This window comes from Peromyscus leucopus, chromosome 11 (assembly GCF_004664715.2).
Source record: "Peromyscus leucopus breed LL Stock chromosome 11, UCI_PerLeu_2.1, whole genome shotgun sequence".
Taxonomy (NCBI): Eukaryota; Metazoa; Chordata; class Mammalia; order Rodentia; family Cricetidae; genus Peromyscus; species Peromyscus leucopus.
Window position 1 is genome coordinate 5588535 of NC_051072.1, and position 26550 is coordinate 5615084.

General features: G+C 40.9%; 1 protein-coding gene across 1 annotated transcript in view; it reads right to left on the minus strand.

The window, feature by feature from the left end:
- The window catches only part of Dnah5 (dynein axonemal heavy chain 5), a 232373-nt gene that overhangs the window by 110544 nt on the left and 95279 nt on the right, over positions 1-26550 (minus strand). The window contains exons 35-43 of the mRNA XM_028868160.2: positions 25478-25650; positions 16675-16853; positions 15804-15991; positions 15273-15467; positions 11941-12075; positions 10655-10762; positions 8394-8547; positions 4726-4872; positions 1493-1734 (exon numbers count right to left, since the gene is read on the minus strand). Of these exons, the coding sequence (XP_028723993.1) occupies positions 1493-1734; positions 4726-4872; positions 8394-8547; positions 10655-10762; positions 11941-12075; positions 15273-15467; positions 15804-15991; positions 16675-16853; positions 25478-25650 (1521 nt within the window). The remainder of the gene's footprint in view (positions 1-1492; positions 1735-4725; positions 4873-8393; positions 8548-10654; positions 10763-11940; positions 12076-15272; positions 15468-15803; positions 15992-16674; positions 16854-25477; positions 25651-26550) is intronic.

The following is a 26550-nucleotide window of genomic DNA, read 5'->3' on the forward strand; positions in this document are numbered from 1 at the left end:
GCACTTTTCCCTGGGAAAGACTGCTTGCTCCCGCTTTCGGCATTCCTTCATGACCTGGAGTACTTCATGTGGAGGCCTAGCAGTCCTCCCCCCTTCAACTTTGACCTATTTATTATTGCTGTCCTGGTTCAAATCAGTCATTCATATTGGTGAGACTTTATGGGTATGTTTTCATGGCAAGCTCCTGATCCTTTGAGGACACTCCATTATTTAAAAGCATGTGAAGAGGTGATTCTGTGTAGTATTTCTATAAAAATCCAGGTAAGATATAATAGAAGTATGTTTTATAAGGCACAAGCTAAATAGTTGTTACATAATAAATTAATGTACTTTTCAAATACTCTTATAAAATTTAAATATTTGGGGGAATCATGTAATTATAATTCACTCGCATTCCATTGTGTCTGTGATCACCAAGCAAAGATATATGAAAAAATATTTACTGTGATACTTTAAGCATAAGAAGCCCTTGGTCCTCTCCCTGGAGATTGTAACTTGGTAGGATTCAGATCTGACACAGTTGCCTGTACTTTCTAAATTATCACTGATCTAAGAGCACCTGTACTTCATTTTAATGAATATAAAAGCTAATTATGCAGTATGAAATCCTTAAAAGTGATTTTTAGAGTCATATTCAAGAATGTCAGTATCATTTTGCTATGAAACATGTTCTTTTCTATTTCTATCTATATGTTATCAAGTCTAAATCCTTTTGTATATATGCCTATATAGATAGGAGTACAAAAATATAATGGAAATATAGAATAATAGCTACCTAATTTGAATTAGGAAGTTTTAAAATAAAATCATTTTCAAAATATAAAGCAAATGAAAATTAAAAATCTAGACAACTATGTCATAAAAGTCACATGGGTTCTCCAGTGGCATTTACTTTTATCTTATAATATGAATTTAATAAAATATATAAGTATGCAAGTATGCAATAATCAAATTCTAATTAATATATTTTAGAATATATTGACAGTAATAAACTACTCTACCTGGTCATAAATTGAAGTAATATCATGTGAAATATTATTTCCAACCACAAAGTTAAAATTAATATTATGACTACTGAATCTCATAAGAAATTTTTATATGCAATTTTAACAAATTATCTTTAAGTTAAATTTCTAAGATGGTTGTTCCCAAATTTTATGTGAACAAGTACCTTTCAAAACTGCCATGGGTCCACAAAGTGATGAAATTAAATTTTACTCTTCAGTCCTCAGACACACTTTGGCAGGATTATTGATTCACGTAGGCCTGACAATTACCTGGAAATCACAGTTCTAAATGATTAGAAGAGGACTGGAGAAGCCTCTGAGGGCCAATCAGGGTCTGAACACCCCTGTGCATTCAAGGACCTTTCATAAACAGTACTATAAAAAGGCAATTACACCACCAGCTGCAGAAGAATCCGCATGCTCACAAAGAATGCTGAAGACTCTTTTCCCTTTTTAATTATACAAAAGCAAGAATTCAATCATACCTCAAGAATAGGGCTCCAATCAAGGACAGAGGAACTCATGAAAACCATTCCATTTCTTGAGACAGTGGCAGGAGAAGCATTGTCAATGTTATGAGGTTCAAAAACAATCTTGCAGTTTGGAGCCATGGGAATCCGATCGCCGTTGGCCAGAGTCAGCGTTTTATTATCATCCAAAACGGAATTCAGATTTTCAATCCAGATGGCATCAACTGGACCATCAAGAACTATCCAGATATGCTCTCCTGGAATGCCACCCCAGAGGAGAGAAAGAGCACACAAGCACACAGGTGCCTATGTAAGTATCTATGAAGCTTCAGAGAGCACTAGAGCTATATATAATGCCCATAATTTTAAATAAAGCATTGATCTCAATGATGACTAAGTTGTATGAGCACAAAGGACCTTCTAAGTTCCTTATGTGGCAGTTATGCACAAACTATAGTTAAATCAAAATTCCTTTGTTCCTTAAACAAAGACTCACTAAGCACCCTCTACATGCAGCACTGTTCTAGGGGCTGGGATATGGTGGCAAGAGAGCTTACACTCTAAGAGGGAAAGACAGACAAATAAACAGAGAAACAATAAAGAAATTTTAAGCAGATTCAGAGAAGAGGCACTATTTTGGATTAGGTGATCAGTTAAGGATTTCACACAGAGAATGAAGTGATTTAAAGATCTGGAGGTATGATTTTTTTCCCATCTATGAACAGAAAGTAAAAAGACCCTGGAGCAGGAACAAGCTTCAGGTGATAAAATGGACTGAATGCTTTGTACCTTCCAAGGTGAGATGTTGAAATCTTATCTCTTAAGATTAAATGTATAGAATTATGGAATAAAGGAATGATGTCAGTAATGGGGTTAGTGTCCTGGTATGAAAAAGAAATCCCTCACCCCTCTGTCCATGAAATGATACAACCAAGAAGTTAGCAGCCTTCAAAACAGTGCAAAGTAAACATCTGTCTGTAGTTTGTGGACCATCTTGTCTATTGTGTTGTATTGCAGCAGCCCAAAGGGATGAAGAAAAGTAAATAAGACAGTCTAGGACAGGAAGAAACTAGACCTAGTTAACAAGATGAGAAGGAGTGGTACATCAGTGTAACAGGAAAGACAATGAGGAGAGACAGGCAGAGTTAAGAACAAATTCAGTTTTTCATATGTTAATGTCCAACAGAGATTCCCAAGAGAGTTGTTGAACTAGAAGTTTAAGAGAGAGATCAGGACTAAATATTAGAATATAAAAGCTTTCAGCTTAGAAGTGGCATTTAAAGCCACAGGGGTTGTATAGCTTTCTTCTAGAAAAAAAAAAAATGTAGAGAGAGACAGGTCTGAAAACAGAGACAATGCACTATTTAGATTGCTGTCAGGGACTCCATTGTTGCCCCTCCAGCCTCCCTCCCTTTCCAGACATCTCATCCCAGTGAATGTGGGAGGAAGGAAGCCCACAGGATGAAGGATCTCTGAGACCAAGCATTCAAGATTCAGAAAAGGGTGACCAACTGTGAGGGAGACCACTGAAGGCAGAACTAGACTGAAAAGAAAAGGCAGTCTGTATCTGATATGCCAGAAATCACCAATGTCCTTCAGAGTGCAATTTCAGGAGAGAGTGGGGACCAGCCTGACAGGAGTCACTTAAGGAGATAACTGGAGCTAGAGAAGGAAAAACAGAAGAAGACTCAACAAGAATGCAAATGTAGATGAAGGTTATGTGGTTCCCATTGTAGCTCCTCTTCATGTCTGTCTGTCTGTCTGTCTGTTACTTAGCAACACTGTCACTGTCTGCTTCTAAATGTTCTTTGCTGTGCATGACTGTGAGTATTCTATTCAAGTTAAATGGCTTGGGATCCCTAATGAAACCCACTCAGCTAGCCATAGGTGAAATGGTGACCTCATTACAGGTCTCTGTGGAAGACTAAGCTTCTGTGTCCTCTCTAAAGGAGACTGCCTGCCTGTGAGCAATTCTGGGAAGGAAAACTCATCACTGGATCCACATTGATGCAGGGTTATTGAACAAATCAGAAGCAAACTTTTAATTTCCAGTAAAGTAACTGTTACTAATAGGGGTGCTTTCACTCTCACTACCATTTGAATTCTGATGTTAATCTCCTCCCGCCTGGGAGAATCTAAGGGGCTATCTCAAACAGGTCTCAGCAGGGGGTCTGCTGCCCAAAGTGAAGGCAGGAAGTGTCTGCCAAAGGCTCTTCCTGCGTTCTTTGCCCTGCAATTGTAGTCACTGTCCCTTTCTCCCTCAGAAGTGAGAAGACACAATGAGAGGCGAGCTGCTTCCATCTCTGCCTGCTGAGCTTGTATTCTGAGAACACTGCGCTCTCCTTACAGGGTCCAGAAGTGAGACCACTCAGACTGAGCAGCAAGCCCTTAAATGTTTGCTTTAACAACTCAATACCAGTGTCCCCTAAACAGAAGGATGTGCTAGCTCGCTTTTGGTACATATAATTTTCTGCCTAAAGAAGCTCATTTCTCTACATGATTTCTTAGGAGAATCAGTTTTTAAAAGCAAGCTGTATATAAATAAATGTTATATTTTTAAATGATGCAGTGAACATAGTCAGTCACAGTAAAAAAAATCATTTTATTCAAAGTTATCAACCTTCCTTAATAGCTTTTCTCTATTCTAAAATATTACAAGGATGCATAAGCATTACTTTAAAAACAAACGTTCTTTTAAAGAGGAAGCATTTAGAGCCAGCAAAAGGTCTCAACAGTTAAATGCCCCCTCCTCCAGGCCTCAAAACCCTGAACCCACATGGTAGGAAGGACAGAACCAACCCCTAAATCTGTCCTCTGACTTCAACATGCACACTGTGACATACACACACACACACACACACACACACACACACACACACACACACAAATAAACAAACAAACAGATAAATAAAATGCAATTAAAAATGTGTGGTTTGGCCAAGCGGTGGTGGCACACGCCTTTAATCCCAGCACTCGGGAAGCAGAGCCAGGCGAATCTGTGAGTTGACAGCTGCTACAATAGTCAAAAGGCGCAAAGCTACGCAGAGAAACCCTGTCTCAAAAAAACCAAATGTGTGGTTTAAGTGTACTAATCAATAATTTCATCACTTCAACACTCACAAATGTACTGAAACCTTTTACTTAGTCTTGGCTAACATATATGGACAACACTGCTGTTTGGTAATTCTATCTAGCGAGCTACAATTTTATTTATAAGTGTATGTTTAAAATAATATTAATTCCTCTACCTTTCTTGGCTTTCAGTGTTTTCCTCCAAAGGGTAGAAAATATTCCATCGGTCCAATCATTTGTGGCCACATCCAGTCGACCAAACATCTGTGGGGCAGTAATTGCTTTGGGATTCATCCTCATTTCTCTGTGTGGTTTTCCACAATCTGCAGCAAGTGCATCCAAATTTTAAACATCTCAGATGTGGCATGAAGCAACATTGTGCTAATTTGTGTACTGTCAGTAAGTGGTCAAAATATGAAAAGTGAAAAATCACACTGAAAATATATGTCATTCTGCATTCCAAGTTATAATTAGCCTTGTTATCCTTTATTGAGTACAGCACTTTGCTGTCTAAGAAATAAATTTATATTGCCTTGGGGACAAAAGGGATGCCATACTGGAACTATGAGAGTACTTTCTGTGTATAAGAATTATCCAGTCCACTGGAGGGTCCTAAAAGAATAAAAGACATGAAAAGGGAGGAATCTCCCCCCCCCTTTTTTTTTCTCTTTTATAACTGAGCCTAGGCAGTTATTCATCTTCTACAGTCTTCCAGCTAGAATTGATGCCGTCTTATGCCCTGCTTTTTGGGGTATAGAAGTACAGAACCAGCTCTCCTGAGTCTCCAGTTCGTGACTAACAAGGGAGGCGACTGCTTGGCATCCATCACCATTAAAGCCAATTTACAAGAAATCTGTGGGGGGGAGGGGGTGGGTGTGTTCATTTATGTGTGGGGGTGTGTGCATGTATGTGTGGGTGTGTGGGTTTGTATGTGTGTGTGTGTGTGTGCATGTGGGGGGAAGGGGTGGTGGGTATGTGCATGGGTGTATGGGGGGGTGCGTTAGTGTCTGTACTGAATCAGTTTTCCTAGAGAACCCCAACTAAAACACCCACTTAGGAAAACAGAACCAAATTTCTAATTTTTTAGAAATCACAAAGCAAATTGAGGTAATTATTTGTGGTATTCTATGTTGCTAAAGTTGAACTGAAGCAGAGCTTTTATGACATCCATAATGCTCTGACTACACTACTTTTTTTTTTAATACAATCATACTTTATGAAAATTTCTAAGTGTATGTTGGTCGGTTTCATCCATGAAAACTGTATCTGTTCTAACACTCTAAGAATAAATACTTGACTTCCATAATGTTGCTGAAACAAATTCCTCTTGAGTCTTCCTCTGGGCGTTTCTTGTCAGAGTCCTGACCACTCTGCCCTTGTGGACTCTGACCTAGTATGAGCACCTTTCCTTACTTTCAATCTTTATAAGCCTCCTACCCCTGATCTCTTCCCTCCATGGTCATCAGATGGTTTTCTGTATGCAGGGATGATCATGCCACACCAAGTTCAATGGTTTCTCTAGACACATGGAATGGAACCCAGGTATTTAGTGTAATTAGAAAGCTCCCTATAGCATAGCAACTGACCTAGTTTGGGCCCCATGAAGGCAGAGACCAAAAAGGGGAATTGGATTCTGGGAGTCTGGAATGAAGGGACAAAGAAGCAGAATAAGCCAGTCAATGGCACATCACTAAACTAGTCAACTATGGGATAGACTTCAAAAAAAATAGGAGGTGGGACACTGGCCATCAACTCTTCTCCCCTACTGGTTAAGGATGTGGCTGCCTCAAGGACATTAATTCCTGCTCTTTGAGTCACTTCCTTGTCTAGAAATAAAGTGTGTAACTAAGAGCTGGGAGATATTTCTGAAGGTAGAGTGGGGTCTCCCCAATACAGTTACACCTACACCAGAGTGCTAAAGAGGGGGTGATACTGGATGTTAAGAGTAAGCTCTCACTACACCTCTACACACAGCTTCCACACCCAGCTTCACCAACGCCCACAAACCAAATGTGCTTCAGCTGTGCAGAAGTACTGCAACAGTGTATCACATCCTTCCCAATCGCTCTTACCCTTTACAGGCTCCTCTCGTCAGGAAAAAATGTCTTTTATCAACTAGCTCAACCCTTAGATGACATGGCACCTTCTCTGTAACAACTTAGAAAGTTTCTCATGCCCTCCACTTCTGTTCCCATTATAGCAAACCTTCCTCATAACAATTAAATGTTCAGTTACAATTATGTGTCTATGCCTGCTCCCCCTGCTTCATTGTTAACCTCTTACATGCTTTTGTATGCTTGTTTCCCTGCTTCTGATATCAAACCTGGCAGAATCACAAAGAACAGAGTATTACAAAACAATTAGTGTGAGTTGCATTGTGAATCAGCAAACAGCATGCATGGGTCATGCTCCTCTTTAATAGGAGTTCCACCCAATTATCTCCTTTGTCTTTTGGATAATTAAACTTTTCAACATGAAACAATGTGCTACTTAATCTAATTAATGTTTATCTTATACACTAAAGCCAAGAATAAGTTAACAAACAATAAATAGTCTAGTAATAAATTTATCTTTTCAAGAAACTCCTCCCAAACCCACACTGCCAAATGGATTCTATAATTCAGATGTAGCGTACATAATGTATCTATATTCTTTAATATTTAGCATTTCATTTTGTTTAAGCCATTGCATCAGGTGCATATGCAGTTGATTGTTAACAGAAAATAGCTTCAACTGTAATAAAAAATATTGAGCAGACTTATGAAAACATCATCATTTAAAGACATATAAAAAATCCTAAACAGAAGGTTCACAGCATACATGAAAAGCCATGTAATAAATCCTCAAGATGTGAGTTCTGAGTTTGGCGAGAGTAGTTGCTGACAAAGAACACAGTTTGTCACCATCTGAGGACATCTGGTAGAGCCCTCTCATACAAAACTCGAGTTATCCAATAATTTCTGGAAATGAGACCAAATCTATCATGTGAGGAGCTCTGTCACAGGAACTGTCAGTTTCCAGCAATGAACAACAGTGTGCCAGTGTCGGTGAGCTGGGCTCAGTTAACTGGAACCCTGCGGTACCTTTTCCCACTTTGGTGTTGTATATTTCATTCCAATAGACCGAGTTCATAAAATTTTGTAATTTAGCTCCGCAACCACTCAGGCTGCTAACATGTTCAGAAGCATCAGTGTTCAATGAGAATCAGAGAACACAAGAATAATGGCCAACATGGCAATACCCATTATCCTTGGATGGCCTAAGGCAATGAACTTGAATGCAAAGCTAAGGGGGCATCTGGAAATAAAACTCATTTATTGAACTTCACTAGAGAAATATCTGCATTTGTGATGCTTTAGATGACTCTTCATGACAGAATTTAAGAGTTGAGATTGGAATTATTTTTGTTTACTCAAAGGTAACATTGTATTATGGATTTAGTGGGAAGTAGCATGGTATGTTGGGTATTTGCTGATGGACCCTTATCCTAACTCTCAGTCCCATCACTTACCATTTTCTGACCTTAGGCATTTCTGAATCTGAGCCTTGATTTTTTTTTTTTTTTGTACTAAATAACATCCTCCTCTCGAATTTAACATGAGGAGGAAATTAAATGTGTAAAACACACAGCACCATGAAAATGCCACTTTAAAATGTGTCCTTTCTGGGGTGCATGAACACAATATATTATTTCTTAAATGTTCCCAATTAGTAGTAAATTACCATTCCTTCCTAAAAAAAAAAAAAGTGTTTACCTCTCTGTCTTCATGTCTCTCTTGAGCACTCAAATGTGCTGCAACTGTTGAAATGTGTCCTCCAGGGCAATGAAATTGCTGCTCCGTACCTGTCATGGCTTTCATCAGGGTATGGATGCACGTGGTCTTTCCCGCTCCACTGGGTCCCAGGGTCATCATTCCGTGCCTCACTCTCTGTGTTTCAAACAGCTGGATGACTTTCAGTTTCCAAGGAGGGTGGTTAATTAAGCCAGCTTCCTCAACCTGAAGCACAACAAATTCCCCGTATTAGATAGCATCCACCGTGATCCAGATTTACTGAAGATGAAAGGTGGAGAAGAAATGAGAGGAGGGTGTTGTGGATTAATGGCTGTGGAGCTTCTGTTTGCAAGGAAAGAAAACTACCTGAGGGTGAATAATAGGGCTGACAACATAATAGACACCCAAGAGTGTGAGGACTCTGACTGCAGTCAGACGGCCTCCTTCGAAGCATTCAAATTCATAAACTGTATTGTGTGGACTTAACCACAACTTAAAAAAAAAAAAAACCTACCACACAGAACTAAAGTGAGCAAACACATTCAATGAGTAGACCAACATAATCAAACAATCATCCCAAGCTGGAAAGAAACACCTACATTTCTCTTCGGGAATGACTCATCAGTACTAATTTTTTAATAAATGTAAGCCTGAGGAGAAACTTAAGAAAAGAGAATGAAATAGCCAAATGTATCTGGAACACTTGATTTAAATAATGATATTTATAACCAGAAAAATGTTTAGTAGGTCAGACTGATTGAAAGTCCATGTAAATTCCAAGTCATCTCGATACAAGCCAGCACACTGCGCATTCGTGGCTTCCATCTACTAAAAGCAAGGAGTGAAGAGTTTCCAAACACTGTTCTAAGATCAACCTGCAAAACAAGATGATGAGGTTGCTACTATCAACAAGGCAGAAAATCGAAGCATAGAATGATCAATGTTCCACGAGGTACAACTTGTAGTCATGAAGTTGGAATCTGAGCCCAAAACATCTATTGGTCTATGATCTACCTATAAAATGACAATATCATGCTTTAACTTGCTGTAAATTTTATTTTGGCTAGGATAATTTTGAGTTCATGAACACCATGGCTTTGTCGAGCCCAGCAAATGGTGTTCTGCACCTCTTCTCTTTTCCAGTTCATGCATTCTTTCTGCACCCTCTCCCACAATTGCTCACTGAGCTGCAGAGAGGATGTCATATGTACAGTTCCACACCCACGGTCACGTGGTCAGCCCTGATTAAACTCAGGAAGTTGCAAAACCAAACAAAAAGACATGAATCCGGAAAGGAGATTTATAGTAAAGATGGAGGTGGATAGGGGTGGGAAGTATATAAAGAAAGTATAGAGGAGGGTGATAAGAACGTGTCATATACATTTATGAAATTATCAAACAATAATTTTAAGTAATAAAATATTAAACACAAAAATAATTTTTGGATAATGATCATGTATCTTTACATAATATACTCTTTGGAAAGTTCATTTCCTACCAGCAACTAACATAAGTTATCTTATAAATTACTCAACCTTTTAGAAAGGGCTGTAATTAATTTAGCCAAATGATGAGGAAATAATTTGCAGAATGAATTATTACTATTATTGATCAGTAAATGAAGACTTTAGAGCACTAATTCTAAAGCAGAAATATGCAGGAAGTACTATCGCATTTGAGTTGTATTGAGAATATTTTCAAGAAAATCAATTTTATGTTAAAAACTAATGACCATGGGGATAAAACAGTATTTTTTCCCAAAATTTTTCTTCATGGAAGGCAAACTAAGGGGCAAAGCTGACACTGTTCATTTCCCCTCATAGAAAGACTCTGGTCAATTAGACAGTACCAAGTGTCCATAAATCCAGACACTTGACTAAGCACATTACAGTGGATCCCTCTACCACAGAGATGACGAAAGACTACCTAAGTGTCCAGAAGACAAGAATGACTGTGGAGAAGTCACATGACATCACTGCAAGCAGAACACAGAAACAGAAGCCTGGAGACCACTGTTGCCGATGCCAGAGCCAAGCAGCGGCTCAGCAGGAAGCCATTCAAGTCCCCCACAGACCCTGACAACTGTGACATTTTATTTCTGAATCTGGTGGAATGATTGCCCCTAATGCAGAGGCCATTTGGATATGACTCACTGGACATGTGGCTGTCAGGAAAGCTTCATCAATGGCCTGCAGTGACTTCTCCTTTAAAAAAAAGCTGCAGCCTCGATGTCACTCTGGGGGCCACAGGTGCAGGTGAGGACGTTCCCCTTGATTCCCACCAAACTCAGAGAAATCAGACCCAGCACTTGGTTCACCATGAAATGCATTACCTGTTTACCGATTGCTGTCTCCAGCTCAGGGTAGCCTGCTTTGTCCAAAAGAATATTTGGGAATAGATCTTCAATCAAACTCAAAAACAGGGGTTCATCTTCATCAATCTACAAAGAACAAATTTGGAAATAAGACCAACTATTTTAGCACAAACACAGAATATACAGAAAGTTTGAAAACACTCAACACAGGCCAACATGACCACTAGTAGATGAAATATAACCTCTATGAAATTTGAGTAATATGCTCCTCATGCTTCCCATAATTAAAAAGTTAAAATGAGAAGAGAAAAGAAAGAAAGAAACAGAAGGAAAGAAATTCCTACCTACATTACAAATGTTTCATTAAATCCCCCATTCAGAAGACAGTAGTCTGCAATTCCTAATTTAGGCTAAAGAGATTATCTTAATGAAATATATTTGTAAATTTGTGAATTGGAATCTGGTTCATACTTCTTTTTTAAACAAAATCAGCATTTTGTCATTCCATAGTCATTGACACTAGGCGTTGATTATCAGTAGTTACTATAAGAATGAGAAATTAGCTGGGCAGCGGTGACACACGCCTTTAATCCCAGCACTCGGGAGGCGGAGGCAGGCAGATCTCAGTGATTTTTGAGGCCAGCCTGGTCTACAGAGCGAGATCCAGGAAAGGCACCAAAACTGTCTCAAAAAACTGAAAAAAAAAAGAAAGAAAGAAAAGAAAAAAAGAAGAAAGATGAGAAATTATTACATCCTTGTAAAATTTAATACAACTCCTTACCAAGCTCCAAAGATTTTTTTTAAAAAGCAAGTTTTTTGTTGTTTTGGTTTGGTTTGTTTGTTTGTTTGTTTGTTTTATCCACCACACAGAAATGATTTAAACTCTTTGGGTCTTTAATGGATGGGTTTTTTAAATAATTTCTTATATTTCATGGACATGTTTTGCCTGTGTGTATGTGTGTGCCTCATGCCTGAGGAGGCAGCCACCGTTTAAGTGTTGGGAATCAAACCTGGGTCTTCTTGAAGAGCAGCCCGTGCTCTTAGGTGCTCTTGACTGCTGAGCCATCTCTCCAGCCCTGTGTGTGGATTGTTTGTTAATCAATTCAATTCTACTGAAATAGAAATATTTCTAACTAGGTGTGAGCCATTTGAAAAGGAACTTCTCAAAATGTACAATTTAAACTCTGATCTTTAGCATTTGATCTGAGAATTAGGCATTGAAATAAATTTAAATAAATATTTCTAAATACGATTCGTTAAACTCATACTCAAGCAGGTGGAATACTTCCACGTGTGAGTCTCACCAGTTTGGAAAGATTCATGTCACGCAGCACTCGCATTACGATGGTAGATTCTGTATCCGTGGGACTGGCTCTTTTTGCTGCCCCCAGGGTGCGCAGAACTGACAAAATGTTACGCAGACCAAAGTCATAGTGGACCTGAAAAAAAGGAAGTACTGGACTTATTTCCAGAACTATCCTAGTCATGGAAACAATATGAATTTGGCGAAAAACACAGTCATGATAATAAATTAATGCTGAGTCCCTTAAAGAAAAAAAAAGTATGCCATGTTTTGTTGATACTCAGGGGAGACCTGCCCTTTCTTAAACAGAAATGGAGGAGGGGTGGATTGGGGCGTGGAAACAGAGGGAGGATGGGGGGACTGGGAGGAGAGAAGGGAGGGGAAACTGTGGCTGGGATGTAAAACAAATAAATTTTTTTTAAGTAGAAAAAATTCTCTTTATTGATACGCTTTTGGAAAAACTGAAGGCTATCTGAGAGTCTTTCCTTCTACCTTCATTAGCCTAAGTCCTTAGTTTAAGACTGAGATGAGTCTAGACGGGGGAAAGTAGACATTTCTTCTTAGACTGTGACATCCCTTGCCTTCCTCTCAAACATTCATACACATGAAAATTTATTTGTGTCTCTATAGCTAAAATTCAGGACCAGAACTAAACTCAGACACTACACTCTTAAACTTTTGCTAATGATAAAGGGCTATTAAACACAAGGAAAAGAAGCCACATCCCAGGATCACCTGGAGGAAGAGTCCCGCTAAATCTGGAGCCATGCCCCAGCTTTGAGCTTAGTATAGTCATTATGAAAGTTCTGCATTCCAAATGTTAGCATATATGAGGTGAATAATTAAAATTCCATTACCCAACCACTGTGGAATTATAGCTGGCAGTTCTAAAAATTAAAAATGGAGCAACCAGGCCAGGTGCACAGGCAGAGGCCTGTGATCCCACCACCTGGAGACTGCAGCAGGAGGATTTCAACTTTAAGGCTAAATGGCAAGTTTCAGGACACACTGAGTCATGTAGTGAGACATTGTCTTTAAAATGTAAGAAGCTGACCTTCCATATGATGCAACAAGCCCAGTCTCGAAATGATGTTTGAACAACTATGTATAACATTCATATTTGATTAGTCACAAAAAACCAGAAGTAGGGAGCAGCCCAGTGCCCAGCTGCCCTGCAGCAGATGAATGGAGAATGGAAACAGCATTTTCACACAGAGGAGCGTTATTTCGACACGTAAAGAAGGCTCTCTGCAGCACCTCACAGATGAACCTTGAAGATATTATGCTAACTAAAGTATGTCAGCCACAGAAGAACCAACACTGGAGGGTTTCGTTTACATGAGTTTTCTATTAAGTTCCAAGACACAAAAATTGAAACAGTGGCTGCCAGGGGCTAGGAGTGGGGAGAAGGTAGCAGTCGATTTGCAGAATTTGGTTATAATAGAAATTATGAAAATTATCAGTAGATCTATTTGTTGTAAACACACTGAACACCACTGAACTGTATACTTGAAGTGGCTGGTATAGTAAGTTATGTGTTTTACCATAATAAAGTCCTAACTGCATGAAAACAAAATTGAAATTGAAAGTCGTTGGCTAACCCACAGGGAGATGCTGCACCTAGCTCAGGGCTTGTGCCTTGAGGGTGGAGCATGTGAAAGCATACAAGGTCAGTTCCTGCCTTCAAGGAATTCAAAACCTTAAGAAGAACAAAGAAACAAAAGTGTAGGGAAATGTGCACCAAAGTGTCAGTGGATGAAATTAACCAAGCGAAACTTCCTTTCAGAACTGGAATTGTGTTAAATACATGGGCCTGAGGAGTATCTGCCAGGGGATGGCTGCTCTGCAGGCATGGATTCCTGTCATTCCTGGGGGCTTTGTGGATGAGACCTCAGAGGGGAGGCAGGTGGAACACAGAGGCAGCGACAGCAGCTGGTGACATGGAACGTTCTCTACATTCAAGAAACAGAAGGGAGGAGATGATTCAGGAAACTGCTGCCCGACCAAGAGCGAGATGACGTCACAGCTCTGGCCACCACCTTCACAGCGGTCTTGGGACATACAGAGGACCCCCTTAAGATGGCTTCAGTGCCTCAGACATTATGAAATATTGTCTGCTGTTTCAAGTCACTAAGCTTGTTGCTGAAATCGTTACTTGGTGATAGATGATTAATACAGATACAATAATTAACTCATGTCTCCTAGCCATTAACTCTCATGGGGGCTCGATCTGATATCCCAAACCTACGGGAAACTATCAAGAGATGTACAGCAGAAAAGGCCATTAGTCAAGCTTGGTTAAATATATGGGTGAGCTCGGGGGTAAGAAGAGTCAGTGACTCATAAGTTCCCGAAAACTACGCCATCACCTGGCACACCATGATTCGGATACAGGAGATGTAAATCGCTAACAACAATACCATTCATATTATAGCTCTTAAGTCTGTTTGGAGAGTAAACTGCAATACTTCTATGCTAGAAATAGTAATTTCTTTAAACGTACTTCTTAACAAAAGTCTAGAGAATATCAATTTGGGGGTGGGGAGGCTTTGGAGACAGCTCTGTAGGCCACGTGCTTGTTGTGTAGCCGTAAGATCTGACTTCAGTCTGGAAACCTAGGCTTAAAAAGGATGCCAGGCCTGGTAGCACGTACTTGAGTTCACAGCACTGGGAATCAGAAACAGGCAGGTCCCTAGTGCTCACTGGCCCTAGCTGACTTAGTTAGCTCAAGGCCAGTGAAAGACCCTATGGCAAAAGCTGAGGTGGACAGTACCTTAGGAACAGTGCATGGACCTGACCTTTGACCTCCATGCATGTGCACACACAATGCACATGTACCTATGCGTGTGTGCACGCACACGCGCGCGCGCACACACACACACACACACACGCACACACACTCAGCTTTATCATTTTAAACTTAGTGTCAGAGTTACCTTGTTAAGAGTTCTAGTCTGAGCTGAGAAGCTGTTGGTAATCGGTGGCTTCTGGGAGTGGTCGAGGTGGTTTTTAACAGGAATACAACTGGAGAGGCCACCCATGCTCCAGTCGAGAGCCCTAGTCCCATGCACATACTGGCAGCTCTATGTAGACTCAGTTGATTTTATTTTTTTTAGAAAAAAGCACATGAAATTTGGAGAGAAAAGTAGTGAAGGGGATAAAGAAAGAATTGGAGGGGACATAATGTGGGGTGGATTTATTAAAATATATTATCTACATATATGAAATTCCCAAACAATTTTTTTTTAAAGAACTGGAAATATTCTAGTGAACAGAAAGAAGAAATGTGGCCAACCACAGCAACAAAAAAAAAAAACCTTCAGAATAACACACCTGCTTCGAGAGCTGCTCCTCACACAGCTGGTAGAGTGTGAAAAATTTCCTGGCCAGAACGACGTTGTCAATGAAGCCACAGCTGGCCAGCTTCACCCTGATGATAATCTGACGGTCAGGGACCATCATGGCCACGGATCGGAAGTTTATCTTCAAGTTTTCCGGGAGTTCCTGGCGCCCAGCATAGCCAGGGTTCTAAATGGAAGCAAAACCCAAGGATGAATGACAGACACACTCCTGGGGCGACTAGGACACAGTGGCATGATATTAAAAGATTCATTATGCACTCAACACAAATCTGGAATGTCAATCGGGGAGCTCATTTACATATCTCACTCTTCTATTGCCTGGACAGACTAAGTCATGAGTTATTAATATGAGCTTTGTTTGGCGCTTAAAGACTTTCAAACAGGAATGATAATTACAATCTCAATTTCCATTTCTGAAGCACAGGTGACACAGGACTGGGGAGAGGTATGGACACCGTGACAAGAAGGCTGAGTTTCCGTGGTTCGCCTGGCAATTCCTCACCATAGTTAGAAAAAGTCCAAATTCTGGGTTCATGGTCACATTGTCTCCATCAGTAAAAAGGAAAGATCTTTTCCTCTCCTTTTTGCATGTGAGGATAATGGAGATTTGCTGGGCTGCTACGGAGAGCACTGGTAGATCGATACGATTGAATTCGTCAAAGCAACCCCAGGACCCGGACTGTGCCAGCCCTTAGAAAGGAAATTAAACAGAAAATCCAATTAGTATATCATTTCTGAAAACCAGGAAAATGGATATTACGCAGCTGCCAAAATGAACCAGAGATCAGTTTATTCAAAACTGAAGTCAGGAAATAAACAGTGCATGGAGAGACCCAAAACAGCCAACAAGTTGGCAGCTTGTCTGTAAACATCCAACCTATGGTACTGACAACAAGTGCCTAACAAAAGGCAAATTACATCCACCTAACACTGCTCAGACTGAGCTTGTCAAATAAAACAACCTGGAAAAAGCAAAACCAAAATATATCCAGTTCTTGAACAAAGTAAACAAATCTTGCTGTTCTTGTTGCTACAGATTGAATCAAGTCTCCCACAAGCTAAGCTGTGTTCCCAGTGGGCTGCATCACCCGCCCCGAGAGAGAAATCTTATCTTTAGGTTTGTTTATGTCTTTTAAGTATATGGGTGTTTTGTCTGCATGTACCTCTGCACACCAGAAGAAGGCATCAGATTCCATTATAGATGGTTGTGAACTGCCAGGTAGTTGTTGGGAATTGAACTCAGGACCTCTGAAAGAGCAGAGCAGCCAGTGCTCTTAACCACTAAGCCATCTCTCTAGCCCTGAGAGATAAATCTCAACAAGAAATTTCACCTGGCCTGGTATTTTTCAGTCAGTGAAAGACACAGGGCTCACCTTTGAATATCCGCCCAAGTCCTCGGAAATCCATCTGGTCTGAGCAGTTGAAAACCACAACATATTTCCCAAGACACCGGCCCATATCCTTGGTGGTTTCTGTCTTGCCTGTTCCTGCAGGACCAGCAGGGGCTCCTCCCATGCTCATTCCTAGAGCTTGAGCCAATGTGATGTAGCACCTGTGGGGCCAAGTTGTCTTTAGAAACTTGCTACAGCATCCCAAAGGCACTCAAGTCATCACAGAGAAATGAACCTGTGCGTGATTAAAAGACGAAGGAAGAGGGCCAATCTCCCTATCCCTAATTTCCAATGCTACATCCTAAGACAAACACCCTCATGCATGTTGAGATGTGCTGTGGAGAAAAAAGGAGGAAGGTCTCTGTCCAAATAAGTTTAGGAAGTCTGTAAAAAGTTAGATTTCTTTGCTGACATTTTTCAGGCTTTATGTTCATGATAATTATTGGGAATGTATAAGCATGAAAAAAAGAATGTAGAGCACTGCCAATATTTATTTGGCAACTCTTCCCTAGAAATCTATCCATATCAAAAGAATGACATTTAGACAGTCTCACTGATCATGAGGGAAATGCATATCATTGTATATCACCTGGCACCCTAAAGGAAGGACGTTACTAAAAGAGTAAAGGCAAGCATTGCTGAGGAGATTGCATACTGTTGATGAAGATGAGGCTTGGTGAAGTCACGATTGAAAACTAAACAAACTTTCCCCCAAAAAAATGAAAAACAGCACTAACACACACCCTAACAATCTCCCATCTCAGTGCGTACACAAAAAAAGATGAATTCACCCCTTCATGAAATTATCTATCCTGTTATGTTCACTGTAGGCCAAGAAAAGGCCCAGTTGTCAGCTAATGGATACTTTGATACCCACAAAAGACCCAATTGTCAGTTAATGGATGAATGAACTTTTCAAAACATGGTTTTATACAATGGAATACTTTATAGTCTTTAAAAAGAAAAGTAGACCCGTGGAAATTTTACTAAGTAAAAATAAGCCAGACACTGAAAGACAAATACTGCATGATTTCATTCACATGTTAGGAAGAAAGTGGGCAAAATACATAGAGAATAAACCAATAGTGGCCAAAGGCAGAATAGAGACAGGAAATAAGACATAGGGCAGATGATTCCAACACATCTATTTTGTAAGCTCAGTAAATACAGAAGTTGATGTGCAACAGGACTATAGTTAATAAAACTTTATTGTCCTAGGAGTCTTCATCAAAATTAATAGATTTTAGCTGTTCTCTCCAAAATAAGTGAGCTGCTGGCTATGCTAACATGCATCACTGTAATAACTACTTACTATCCTTGTCTACTATTCCATTCTGTTGTAATCCTCAAATATACATAAGAAAGAACAAAAATAAATGATCCAGCCATGGTAACACAAGCTGTACTCCCAGAGGCAGAAGGATGATGAATCCAAGATCAGCCTGGACTATATAGTGGATTCAAAGTTAGTTTGAGCTGTGTAATGAGATTCTGGCTCCCAAAAACTCTTGGGATGCAGCTGGGTGGGAAAGTGGCTATCTAACCTGCCCAAGGCTTTGCGTTCAATTCACATCATGAGAAAAACAGAAAAATAAGTACATTCTATTTGTCAGATTGGGAATCACTTAAATAGATTCCTTGTCTGATGAATCCAAGAGCTCATAGTTCCACATCCTTGATTTAACTTAATGTTTTATGAGTGTGAACGTATGCATGTGTGTAAGTTTATGTGCATCATTCGTGAGCAGGAACCCACAGAGGCCACAAGGAGGTATTGGATCTGCAGATAGTTGTGAGTTTTGATGGGGGTGCTAGGAAATGATCTCAGATCCTCTGCAACAGTAGCTCTTAACACCCGAGCCATCTTCCCAGGCCTGCATGACCTTGGTTTTAAACAACACACTGCTAAATAATAACATTCCAGCATCTGCAATTACTTCCACATCTTACCATATGAAGATAACACGTGAAAGATTTGGTGAGCAAATTCAAAAAAGCCTGTGAAGGAAAAATTTTACCCTACAAATCTGCTGATAGATTCCTTGATTCCCAGCACCACCTGGTGTTGCCAGAGAAAACAATCCATAAGCTAGTGCAGCTTTGTTTCCTATGGCTGAATACAGCGTTCAGAGGGACCTGAGGAAGAACTCAGAGAAAAAGCGGCAGTTTACCCAGCTTACAAGTGGAAGTGAACATCCAGTACACAGACTGGGGTCTCCCAGGTTCTCCACTAGAAATAAGTTTCTGAAAACCAGGTGAGCAACCAGCCTGGCCAGGGAGGAAGAAGCCTGGTGTGAAAGCAGATGGACACTTGCACTCATGTCCCTATTTCCCCCTAGGCAAAGGCCTACTTCCCCGCTTACATGTCGCCATTCCTTTCTGAGCAGTCTTTAACAACCACTACCTACACAACAATCTCCATGTTATCTCATTAAAACCCCAGAGTAGCCTGCAAGAGGTCCCTGATCCCACCTTGGGAAGGGGAAACAGATGAGATCTCCGTGAGTAAACTGGGGACGAGGGGTGGGCACTAGAGGGGAGGAGATAGGGGATAAAAACACAAGGGAACAGGATGGTCGAGCTGGGGGAGGGACAGAGTGGAAAGTATGGGAGTAAGAGAGAAACCTGGTGCAATGGAAATTTCCAGGAATCCACAAGGACGACCCCAGATTAGACTGCTAGCAATAGTGGAGAGGTGCCTGAACTGGCCTACTCTGGTAATCAATTGGTGAATACACTAACTGTCATCATAGAGACTTCATCCAGTAACTGATGAAAACAGATGCAGAGATCCACCGCCAAGCACCAGGCCAAGCTCCAGGAGTCCAGTTGAAGAGGGGGAAGAGGGATTCTATGAGCAAGGGGGGTCAAGATCATGATGGGGAAATCTACAGAAACAACTGAACCAACCTCGTGGGAACTCACAAACTTTAGACCAACAGCTGTGCAACCTGCATGGGACTGGACTAGAACCTCTGCGTATGGGAGACAGTTGTATCACTTGGTCTGTTTAAGGGGCCCCTAGCAGTGGGATCAGGATCTATCCCTGGCGCATGAACTGGCTTTCTGTAGCCCACTACGTATGGTCAGACACCTTGCTCACCCTTGATGCAGCAAGGAGGGGCTTGGTCCTGCCTCAACTGAATGTACCAGGCTTTGCTGACCCCCCATGGGAGGCCTTACCCTTTTGGAGGAGGGAATAGGGGAGTGGTTGCAGTAGGGGGAGAGAGGAGGGATGAAAGGGGTATCTGTGCTTGGTTTGTAAAATGAATCAAAAAATTTAAATAGATAAATAGAAAAAAAAATCCTGATTTCACTTCACAGTGAGGAAAGAGGCTCACATAACAGAATTATTTTGCTCAGGATCTCAGAAGAGCTGATGCTTATTCTAGCCTGTAGCTGCAAGCCAAGCTCTTTCTGTTAGACTCAAGGTGCATCCAGCCTTCAAGATATAGAACCAACTCTGGCCACTCACTGCTGCCCTGCAGAGCTCTCTACACCCGTGAACATGGGGCAATTGTTGTCACCATTGCTATTATGCATCCATAGCATTATAGGCAGGTGCTTCTTATCATGTGTAAAGAGATGTGCTTTCTGCACCTATTGATTCTAAAGTGCTCAAAAGTTTCTGAAGGAGGACAACAGGGCACATGCACCAGCAAGAAATTCCCTGTGTTGAGAGCTGGAGTTAGTTACAGACTTTGAACTAGGACACACATATACATGTGCTTAAGGGGAGCTGATAGGAAAGGTTGCTAAACAATGTGCACTCCGTGATTAAGAAGAGCAATAAACCAGGTGTGGTGGCACATTCCTGTAATCCCAGAACTCACTAGACTGAGGCAGGACAGACAATGCTCATGAGTTAAAGTCATCTTGGGCTGCATATTTTCAGACCCATCTGAACTGCATCATTGAATCCAAGACAGAGAGAGAAAGAAACAAAGACAGAGACAGAGAGACAGACAGACACAGAGACAGAAAGACAGAGAGACAAACAGATAAGAGAGAAAGAAAAATAGTGAGAAACAGAGAGAGAGAAAGGGAAGAAGAGATAGATGAGAGAGACAGAGAGACAGAGACAGATAATCATCTATCTATATACCTCAGCTGGGTACATACAATTCCTCCTTATCCATGCATTCATCTTCTGAAGTTACCATTATCTAAAGTCTACAAACTGAATATTTTAAGAGAGCTAAAGACATATTTGTATAACTTTTATTATAATTCATTTTATCATTAGTTACTAGTAATCTCCTGCTATGTATAATTTATAAATCAAATCTCAACATGAATTTGTATGTATGGGAAAAAGTAGTATACCTAGAGTTGAATACTGTTTGGGATTTTAGGCATCAGCTGAGAATCATGGAACATACTCCCCACAGATAAGGGAGATATCATGATTTTAATACAAAACACTCCTTTAAGCTCATAAAATTGATGCTACCTACCATTGCCAGATGGTTGGTTTTGGGGCAATGATTGGATCTTCAAGCCTCTATCCTAATCCATGGGTTAATACCTTGATGTGTTTATAATGTGTTGGAATTAGTGGGGTCTAGATGGAGGAAGTAGCTCATGGGGGAGGGGGTGTCATTAGGGGATGTATCTTCCCTCTTCCTCCTATATTCTTCCTTCTGCATAGCTCCTGTCCATCATGAGGTAAATAAGCTTATCTATCACATGTCCTCACAATCATTATGTTCTGTTCAAGTGCCCAGGGCCAGGAAATCACATGCTGCCCCTTGTAGATGTAACCAACTGTCCTATTAAAATAAGAAACACAGAACCAATGTAAAAGAGAAAGCTGAGAAGTCAGAGCTCAGAGCTAAAATCTTACCTCCTGAAGTGCTCCTAGCTTCCCCGAAAGAGATCTACTTCCTGTGTGTACGTCTTTTCATAGTCTTTTGTTCTGCCTTCTCATTGGTTGTAAACCCAAACACATGACTGCCTCGTCACTGCCTGCAAGTACCGCCCTCCAGGTCTTAAAGGTGTATGTCTCCAATGCTGGCTGTATCCCTGAACACACAGAGATCTACCTAGCTCTTCTACCAAGTGCTGGGATTAAAGGCATGCGCCACCACCGCCACGCTCTTGCTATGGCTCTAATAGCTCTGACCCCAGGGGAACTTTATTTATTAACATACAATGAAAATCACGTTTCAGTACAAATAAAATACCACCATAGCCCAACAGCAGAAGCCAAAAAGTCTTTGGGTTCTTCTCTCAGGTTTATATGACATCTGCTCCAAAGCAACTAATATGGGATGGGGTAGGGGTGGAGGGCTTTTATGCATGATCTATAGTTCATTCAAGGATTCCAAAACAAACAAATGGAAAGGGTCAGAAGTCTTGCCCAAGACACCACAGCTGTGAAGGACAGAGTGAAGGAGTCAGAGAAACTATGTCACTGTGTCATAGAAAAACACATTGTGATTCTCCCTATGTCTGTCAACAGGATGCTCTATCTACCCTTGATTTCTTCTGGCCTCTGCCTAGGTGACAGTAACAGTGAGGACACTCCAGCCTCCTCTGCATGTACTCAGAAGTGGAAGGAGGATAGTTATTAAAATCATCATGAGTTTTGGGGGAAAGGTAATGTGTGTTGTTATCATGTGATGATGGCCATTTGACCATCTGAAATGTCAACGGGTCTTTCCCTGTGATGTGAAGCTCCTCGGCTGCCATGGCTGTCAGATTTCACAGGTGAGACAGCAAAGGCTGACAGTACATGCCAGTACCTCCGGAACTTTATAAGACATTTGTTTTCATTAGGAGCTTTCTTACTGTAAAAGGACAGAAAACTCTGTGCTCTGAGCTAGCAGCCGAAAATGATGCCTCACTTCTCACACATTCAAGCTGAAGAAATGCAGATAAGGGGGCCCAGGTGTGAAAGTCTAAGATGAATTTCAGAACTGTCTGCACTTAGAGTTGCAAATACTTGCTTTGCTTTCAAGGTTCTCTGTTTTTTAATGGTGAAATAATCAAGTAACAAAAAAGATTGGACCTGACACATATATGTGAAAGTTGGGATTTTGGCAAATAATTATCCAATATGTGCATAAGAATAGCAAGTGAACTAATAATTTTAAAAACTTAGAAAAGCTTCCCATTCCCAACTTTCTACTTTCTCTTCTTCTATTTAACTTCGTCATAAAAAGCTAATTAGCCAATGAGCATTTCTTCTATTCCTCCAGAAGTGTTTATTTAACAACTGTTATGTGACAGAGACATTTTAATGAATTCATCTCATGAAGCCTGACTCAGGAATCTCGCATTTTCAAGGAAGAAAAGAGATTAATTGAAAATAATAGTTACAAGGGGAAAATCTGGGTCAGGTGTTGTGGGGAGCAGGAATCACCGTATCTGGCTAACGTCAGATTTACAAGATCCCTCCGAGGTGACATCTGAGCAGAGAAAGGAAGGCTGTGAAGAAGGGAGGCAATTCTCTACCAGTCAGAGTATTTCAAATGCAAAAGCCCTGAGCCAAGACTGTGCTTGTCTGTCTGAGAAACCCCAAAGAGCGTAGAGATAAGTAAATAAGGAAGTAAGGACAGAAGTGGCCAGGGCAGCTCGTGCCAGGCTTCCTAAACTGATGTGATGGTAGCCTTGACTTTCTGTGACATGGGACCAAAGTAAAGGGTTAGAACTAAAGGGGTGACATAATATCACTTACACACTTCAAGGGTGTACCACGGAGTTCTTGCTTGGTGAAGTAAAGGTAGCAGATTCCAGAGTTAGGAGATGGATGCCACTACACCGATAAAAATAGGATGTCCAGGGCTGGAGAGATGGCTCAGCGGTTAAGAGAACTGGCTGTTCTTCCAAGGTCCTGAGTTCAGTTCCCAGCAACCACATGGTGGCTCACAACCATCTATAATGCGATCTGATGCCCTCTTTCTGGCATGCAGGCATACATGCAGGCAGAACACTGTATACATAATAAATAAATAAATCTTAAAAAAAAAATAGGATGTCCAACTAGTAGTGTGAAGAAGACAGGAGAAAATCAAACAAGCTGTAGTTAGTCTTTGAGCATCCAGAGGGCCATGTCATGCCAGCAGGTGAATGGATAGGCATCCCAGGAGCTCAGGAAAGGTGCTCTGGTGGTATTCAGTTTGGGGTCAGCATCTAGATGCTATTAAAAGTCATGTCAGAGCTGTGCAGTGCAGCTAAAGACAAGAACCCCAATGTGCAATGGAGGAACAAGCAGTACGAGGAGCCACATGAAAACGCTAAATCAAAAAGGAGGCAGCCCAATGATGCCAGTACTGACAATTACACAAGGAAGGTGAGGCCAGAACTGACATGGGATGTGACAGCCTGAGGTGTGAGTGATTTTCACAGGAACACTCCAAGGGAATGGGGACGTGTAATAGAATAATGTTTTCCCCAAAAATGCCCATATTCTAACCTCTGAACACTATGAACATACCACCTTATATAGCTAAAGGGGCTTTGCAGACATTATCAATGTGAGGACCTTGGGGTAGACAGATTATCCCGGCTACCCAATGGATTCAGTCCATTCTGAGAAAACAGGAGACAGAAAAGCATGTCAAAGACACAAGAGGGATGAGGTGCAAAGGACAAATGGCATGAATTCAGCCCACTGTTTGTGCTTCTCAAGGTGAAGGAAGAGATCACAAGTAAAGGAACAAGGCAGCTAGCTCTCTGGAGCTGGGATGGTCTTCTGCTCACAGTCAGTGAGAAGTGAGGATCTAGGTCCTACAGCCAAGAGGATTTCTGCCAACAACCTGAAAAGGTGGGAGACGGCACCCCCTTGTGTCTCTAGGAAGGAATGCAGCCCTGTTGTGATTTACGAAAGGGTAAAATAGATTTTTGAAAATTAGCTTCTGAACTTGGGATGATTTGTTATGGTAGCTGTATAAAATTCACGCTGTGAGTCTGAACAGAGTACGTTCAAGACAAGCAGGGTAGAAAGAAATTGTGCTTTTGGGGGCGGGAGGATAGAGAACACAGAAATGGGAAGGAAAATGGAGGGCTGCAGGAGGGTTTTCCAGACAGAAGCGAATGCATTATGGAACACACTGCTGACAGTGACCTAACAAAATCCTGACTCTCACTAGGTCAGGAAACAGAGATGGAAGTTCGGACTTCCTTCTCCTTCTGATCCATTCTGAGACCCTCGTCCCTAGGATGGTGAGACCACTCTAAGTTAGCTCTTGGAGGGAAAAACCCTCAAAGACAACTAAAGGTGTTGACACCGGATGGCCTGGGTGTTTCTTAATCCACTCAAGCGGACAGCTGTAATTAGCCAGCTTGAGTGCAGGTGACGGGCAAAGGGCAAAGGCACGCAGCTCCCATGTCCCTGCCCACACCCACCAGTCTTCCTGCTTTCAACTGCGCTGTACTCCTTTTTTTCCTGCTTTTTAAAAAACACCTTAATTGTTTCTCCAAAGAACAACAGGTGCTGAAGTTAATAAAGTGACCTTCGCTGCCCACTGTGATCCACACCTAGTGGCTCACAGTAATTAGCTCCTTTCTTGTCCATCCACAGACGCATTTACACTTTGCCTCTGTAAGACTGAACGCAAAAGAGGTGAGGTCTGTTTCAACCACAAACCTGAATCCCAGGTGCAGACACAGGAAAAGCTAGAAATACTAACTTTCAAAGGACTTGCTATGAAAGAGGTGTTGGAAAAAAAAAAAAAAAAAAAAAAAAAAAAAAAAAAAAAAAAGTCCCTGAGCCACCAGAGGGACTAAAATGCTAAGCAGAGGAGAAGAGGGCTGTGGAATGGCAGAATCCTCCCGTCACCTGTCTGTGAGTGGAGTTATGACAAGTCTGTCAGTGCAGCCTAAAAATTCATTCTGGTATATGAAAGCCACGTCTGTGATGTGGATCATCATCTTGTCAGAATCTTCCTTAAAATAAAATCGGCACTGTTTCAGCCACTCAAAGTCCGCAGGGCTCTTGACATGCATGTGGCACTGAAATTCAAAAAGGTGGGTGTTAGACCAGAGATGAGTCGCTTGCTAAGTAGACACATGAGCATTTCACAGACCACAGAGTCAAAAGGAGGAAAACCAAGTAGGTGAGAGGCATCAAGTCTCTCGTCATCTGACCCAATCAGTTATTGATCAACAAAAAAAGCGACTTGAGATGCTATGGGAACGGGAGGAATCAAGACCACTCCAGCTAGGTTGCTCAAATTGAAATGACATTACAGCTCAATAATACGAGAATCATTTCTATAATTGCATGCATAGTACCATATATCTGAACCATGAGATTCAATGTATGAGAGTACAAAGACAAAGCTACAATCACATCACAAAAAAGGAATCTCTTAAGAAGATGGTGAAATCGTAAGCTTTTTTTTAACCATTTTTTGGGGTTTTTTTTTATGAATTTTCAACAGATCAAAAATCCTAACATTTAAATGGCAAGTTAATATCTGGCAATGGTTTCATTTAAAATTTTTACCAAAACTTTAAGACACTTTAATCATTTCTCTTTGACAAATAAGAAATCTAAAATTACCCTGTGTCCTTTCTTTCTCTGAAAATCAAACAGTGCTCTTAGCTATTAGGCAAGAAGATTAACACAAAATAGCACAAAAATGCAGTCTTTTGATTCCACTACATCAGGACCAATCTTTCATAATCTTTTTTTTTTTTTTTTACATAATGGGTCTGAGACACAATCCAGAAAATTATTATGAATGTAAGAGCTTCTTGCCTCTTACCTAATATTACACTTTATAGAAGAGGACAACTCTAATTTCTTTTTATACTTCACATAACTATAACTTATCCATCCCTTTATATTTTTAAAGGCAAACTCTGCAACATCTGCTGCGGTAAGAAGGGCCACTTTGCAATCAACAA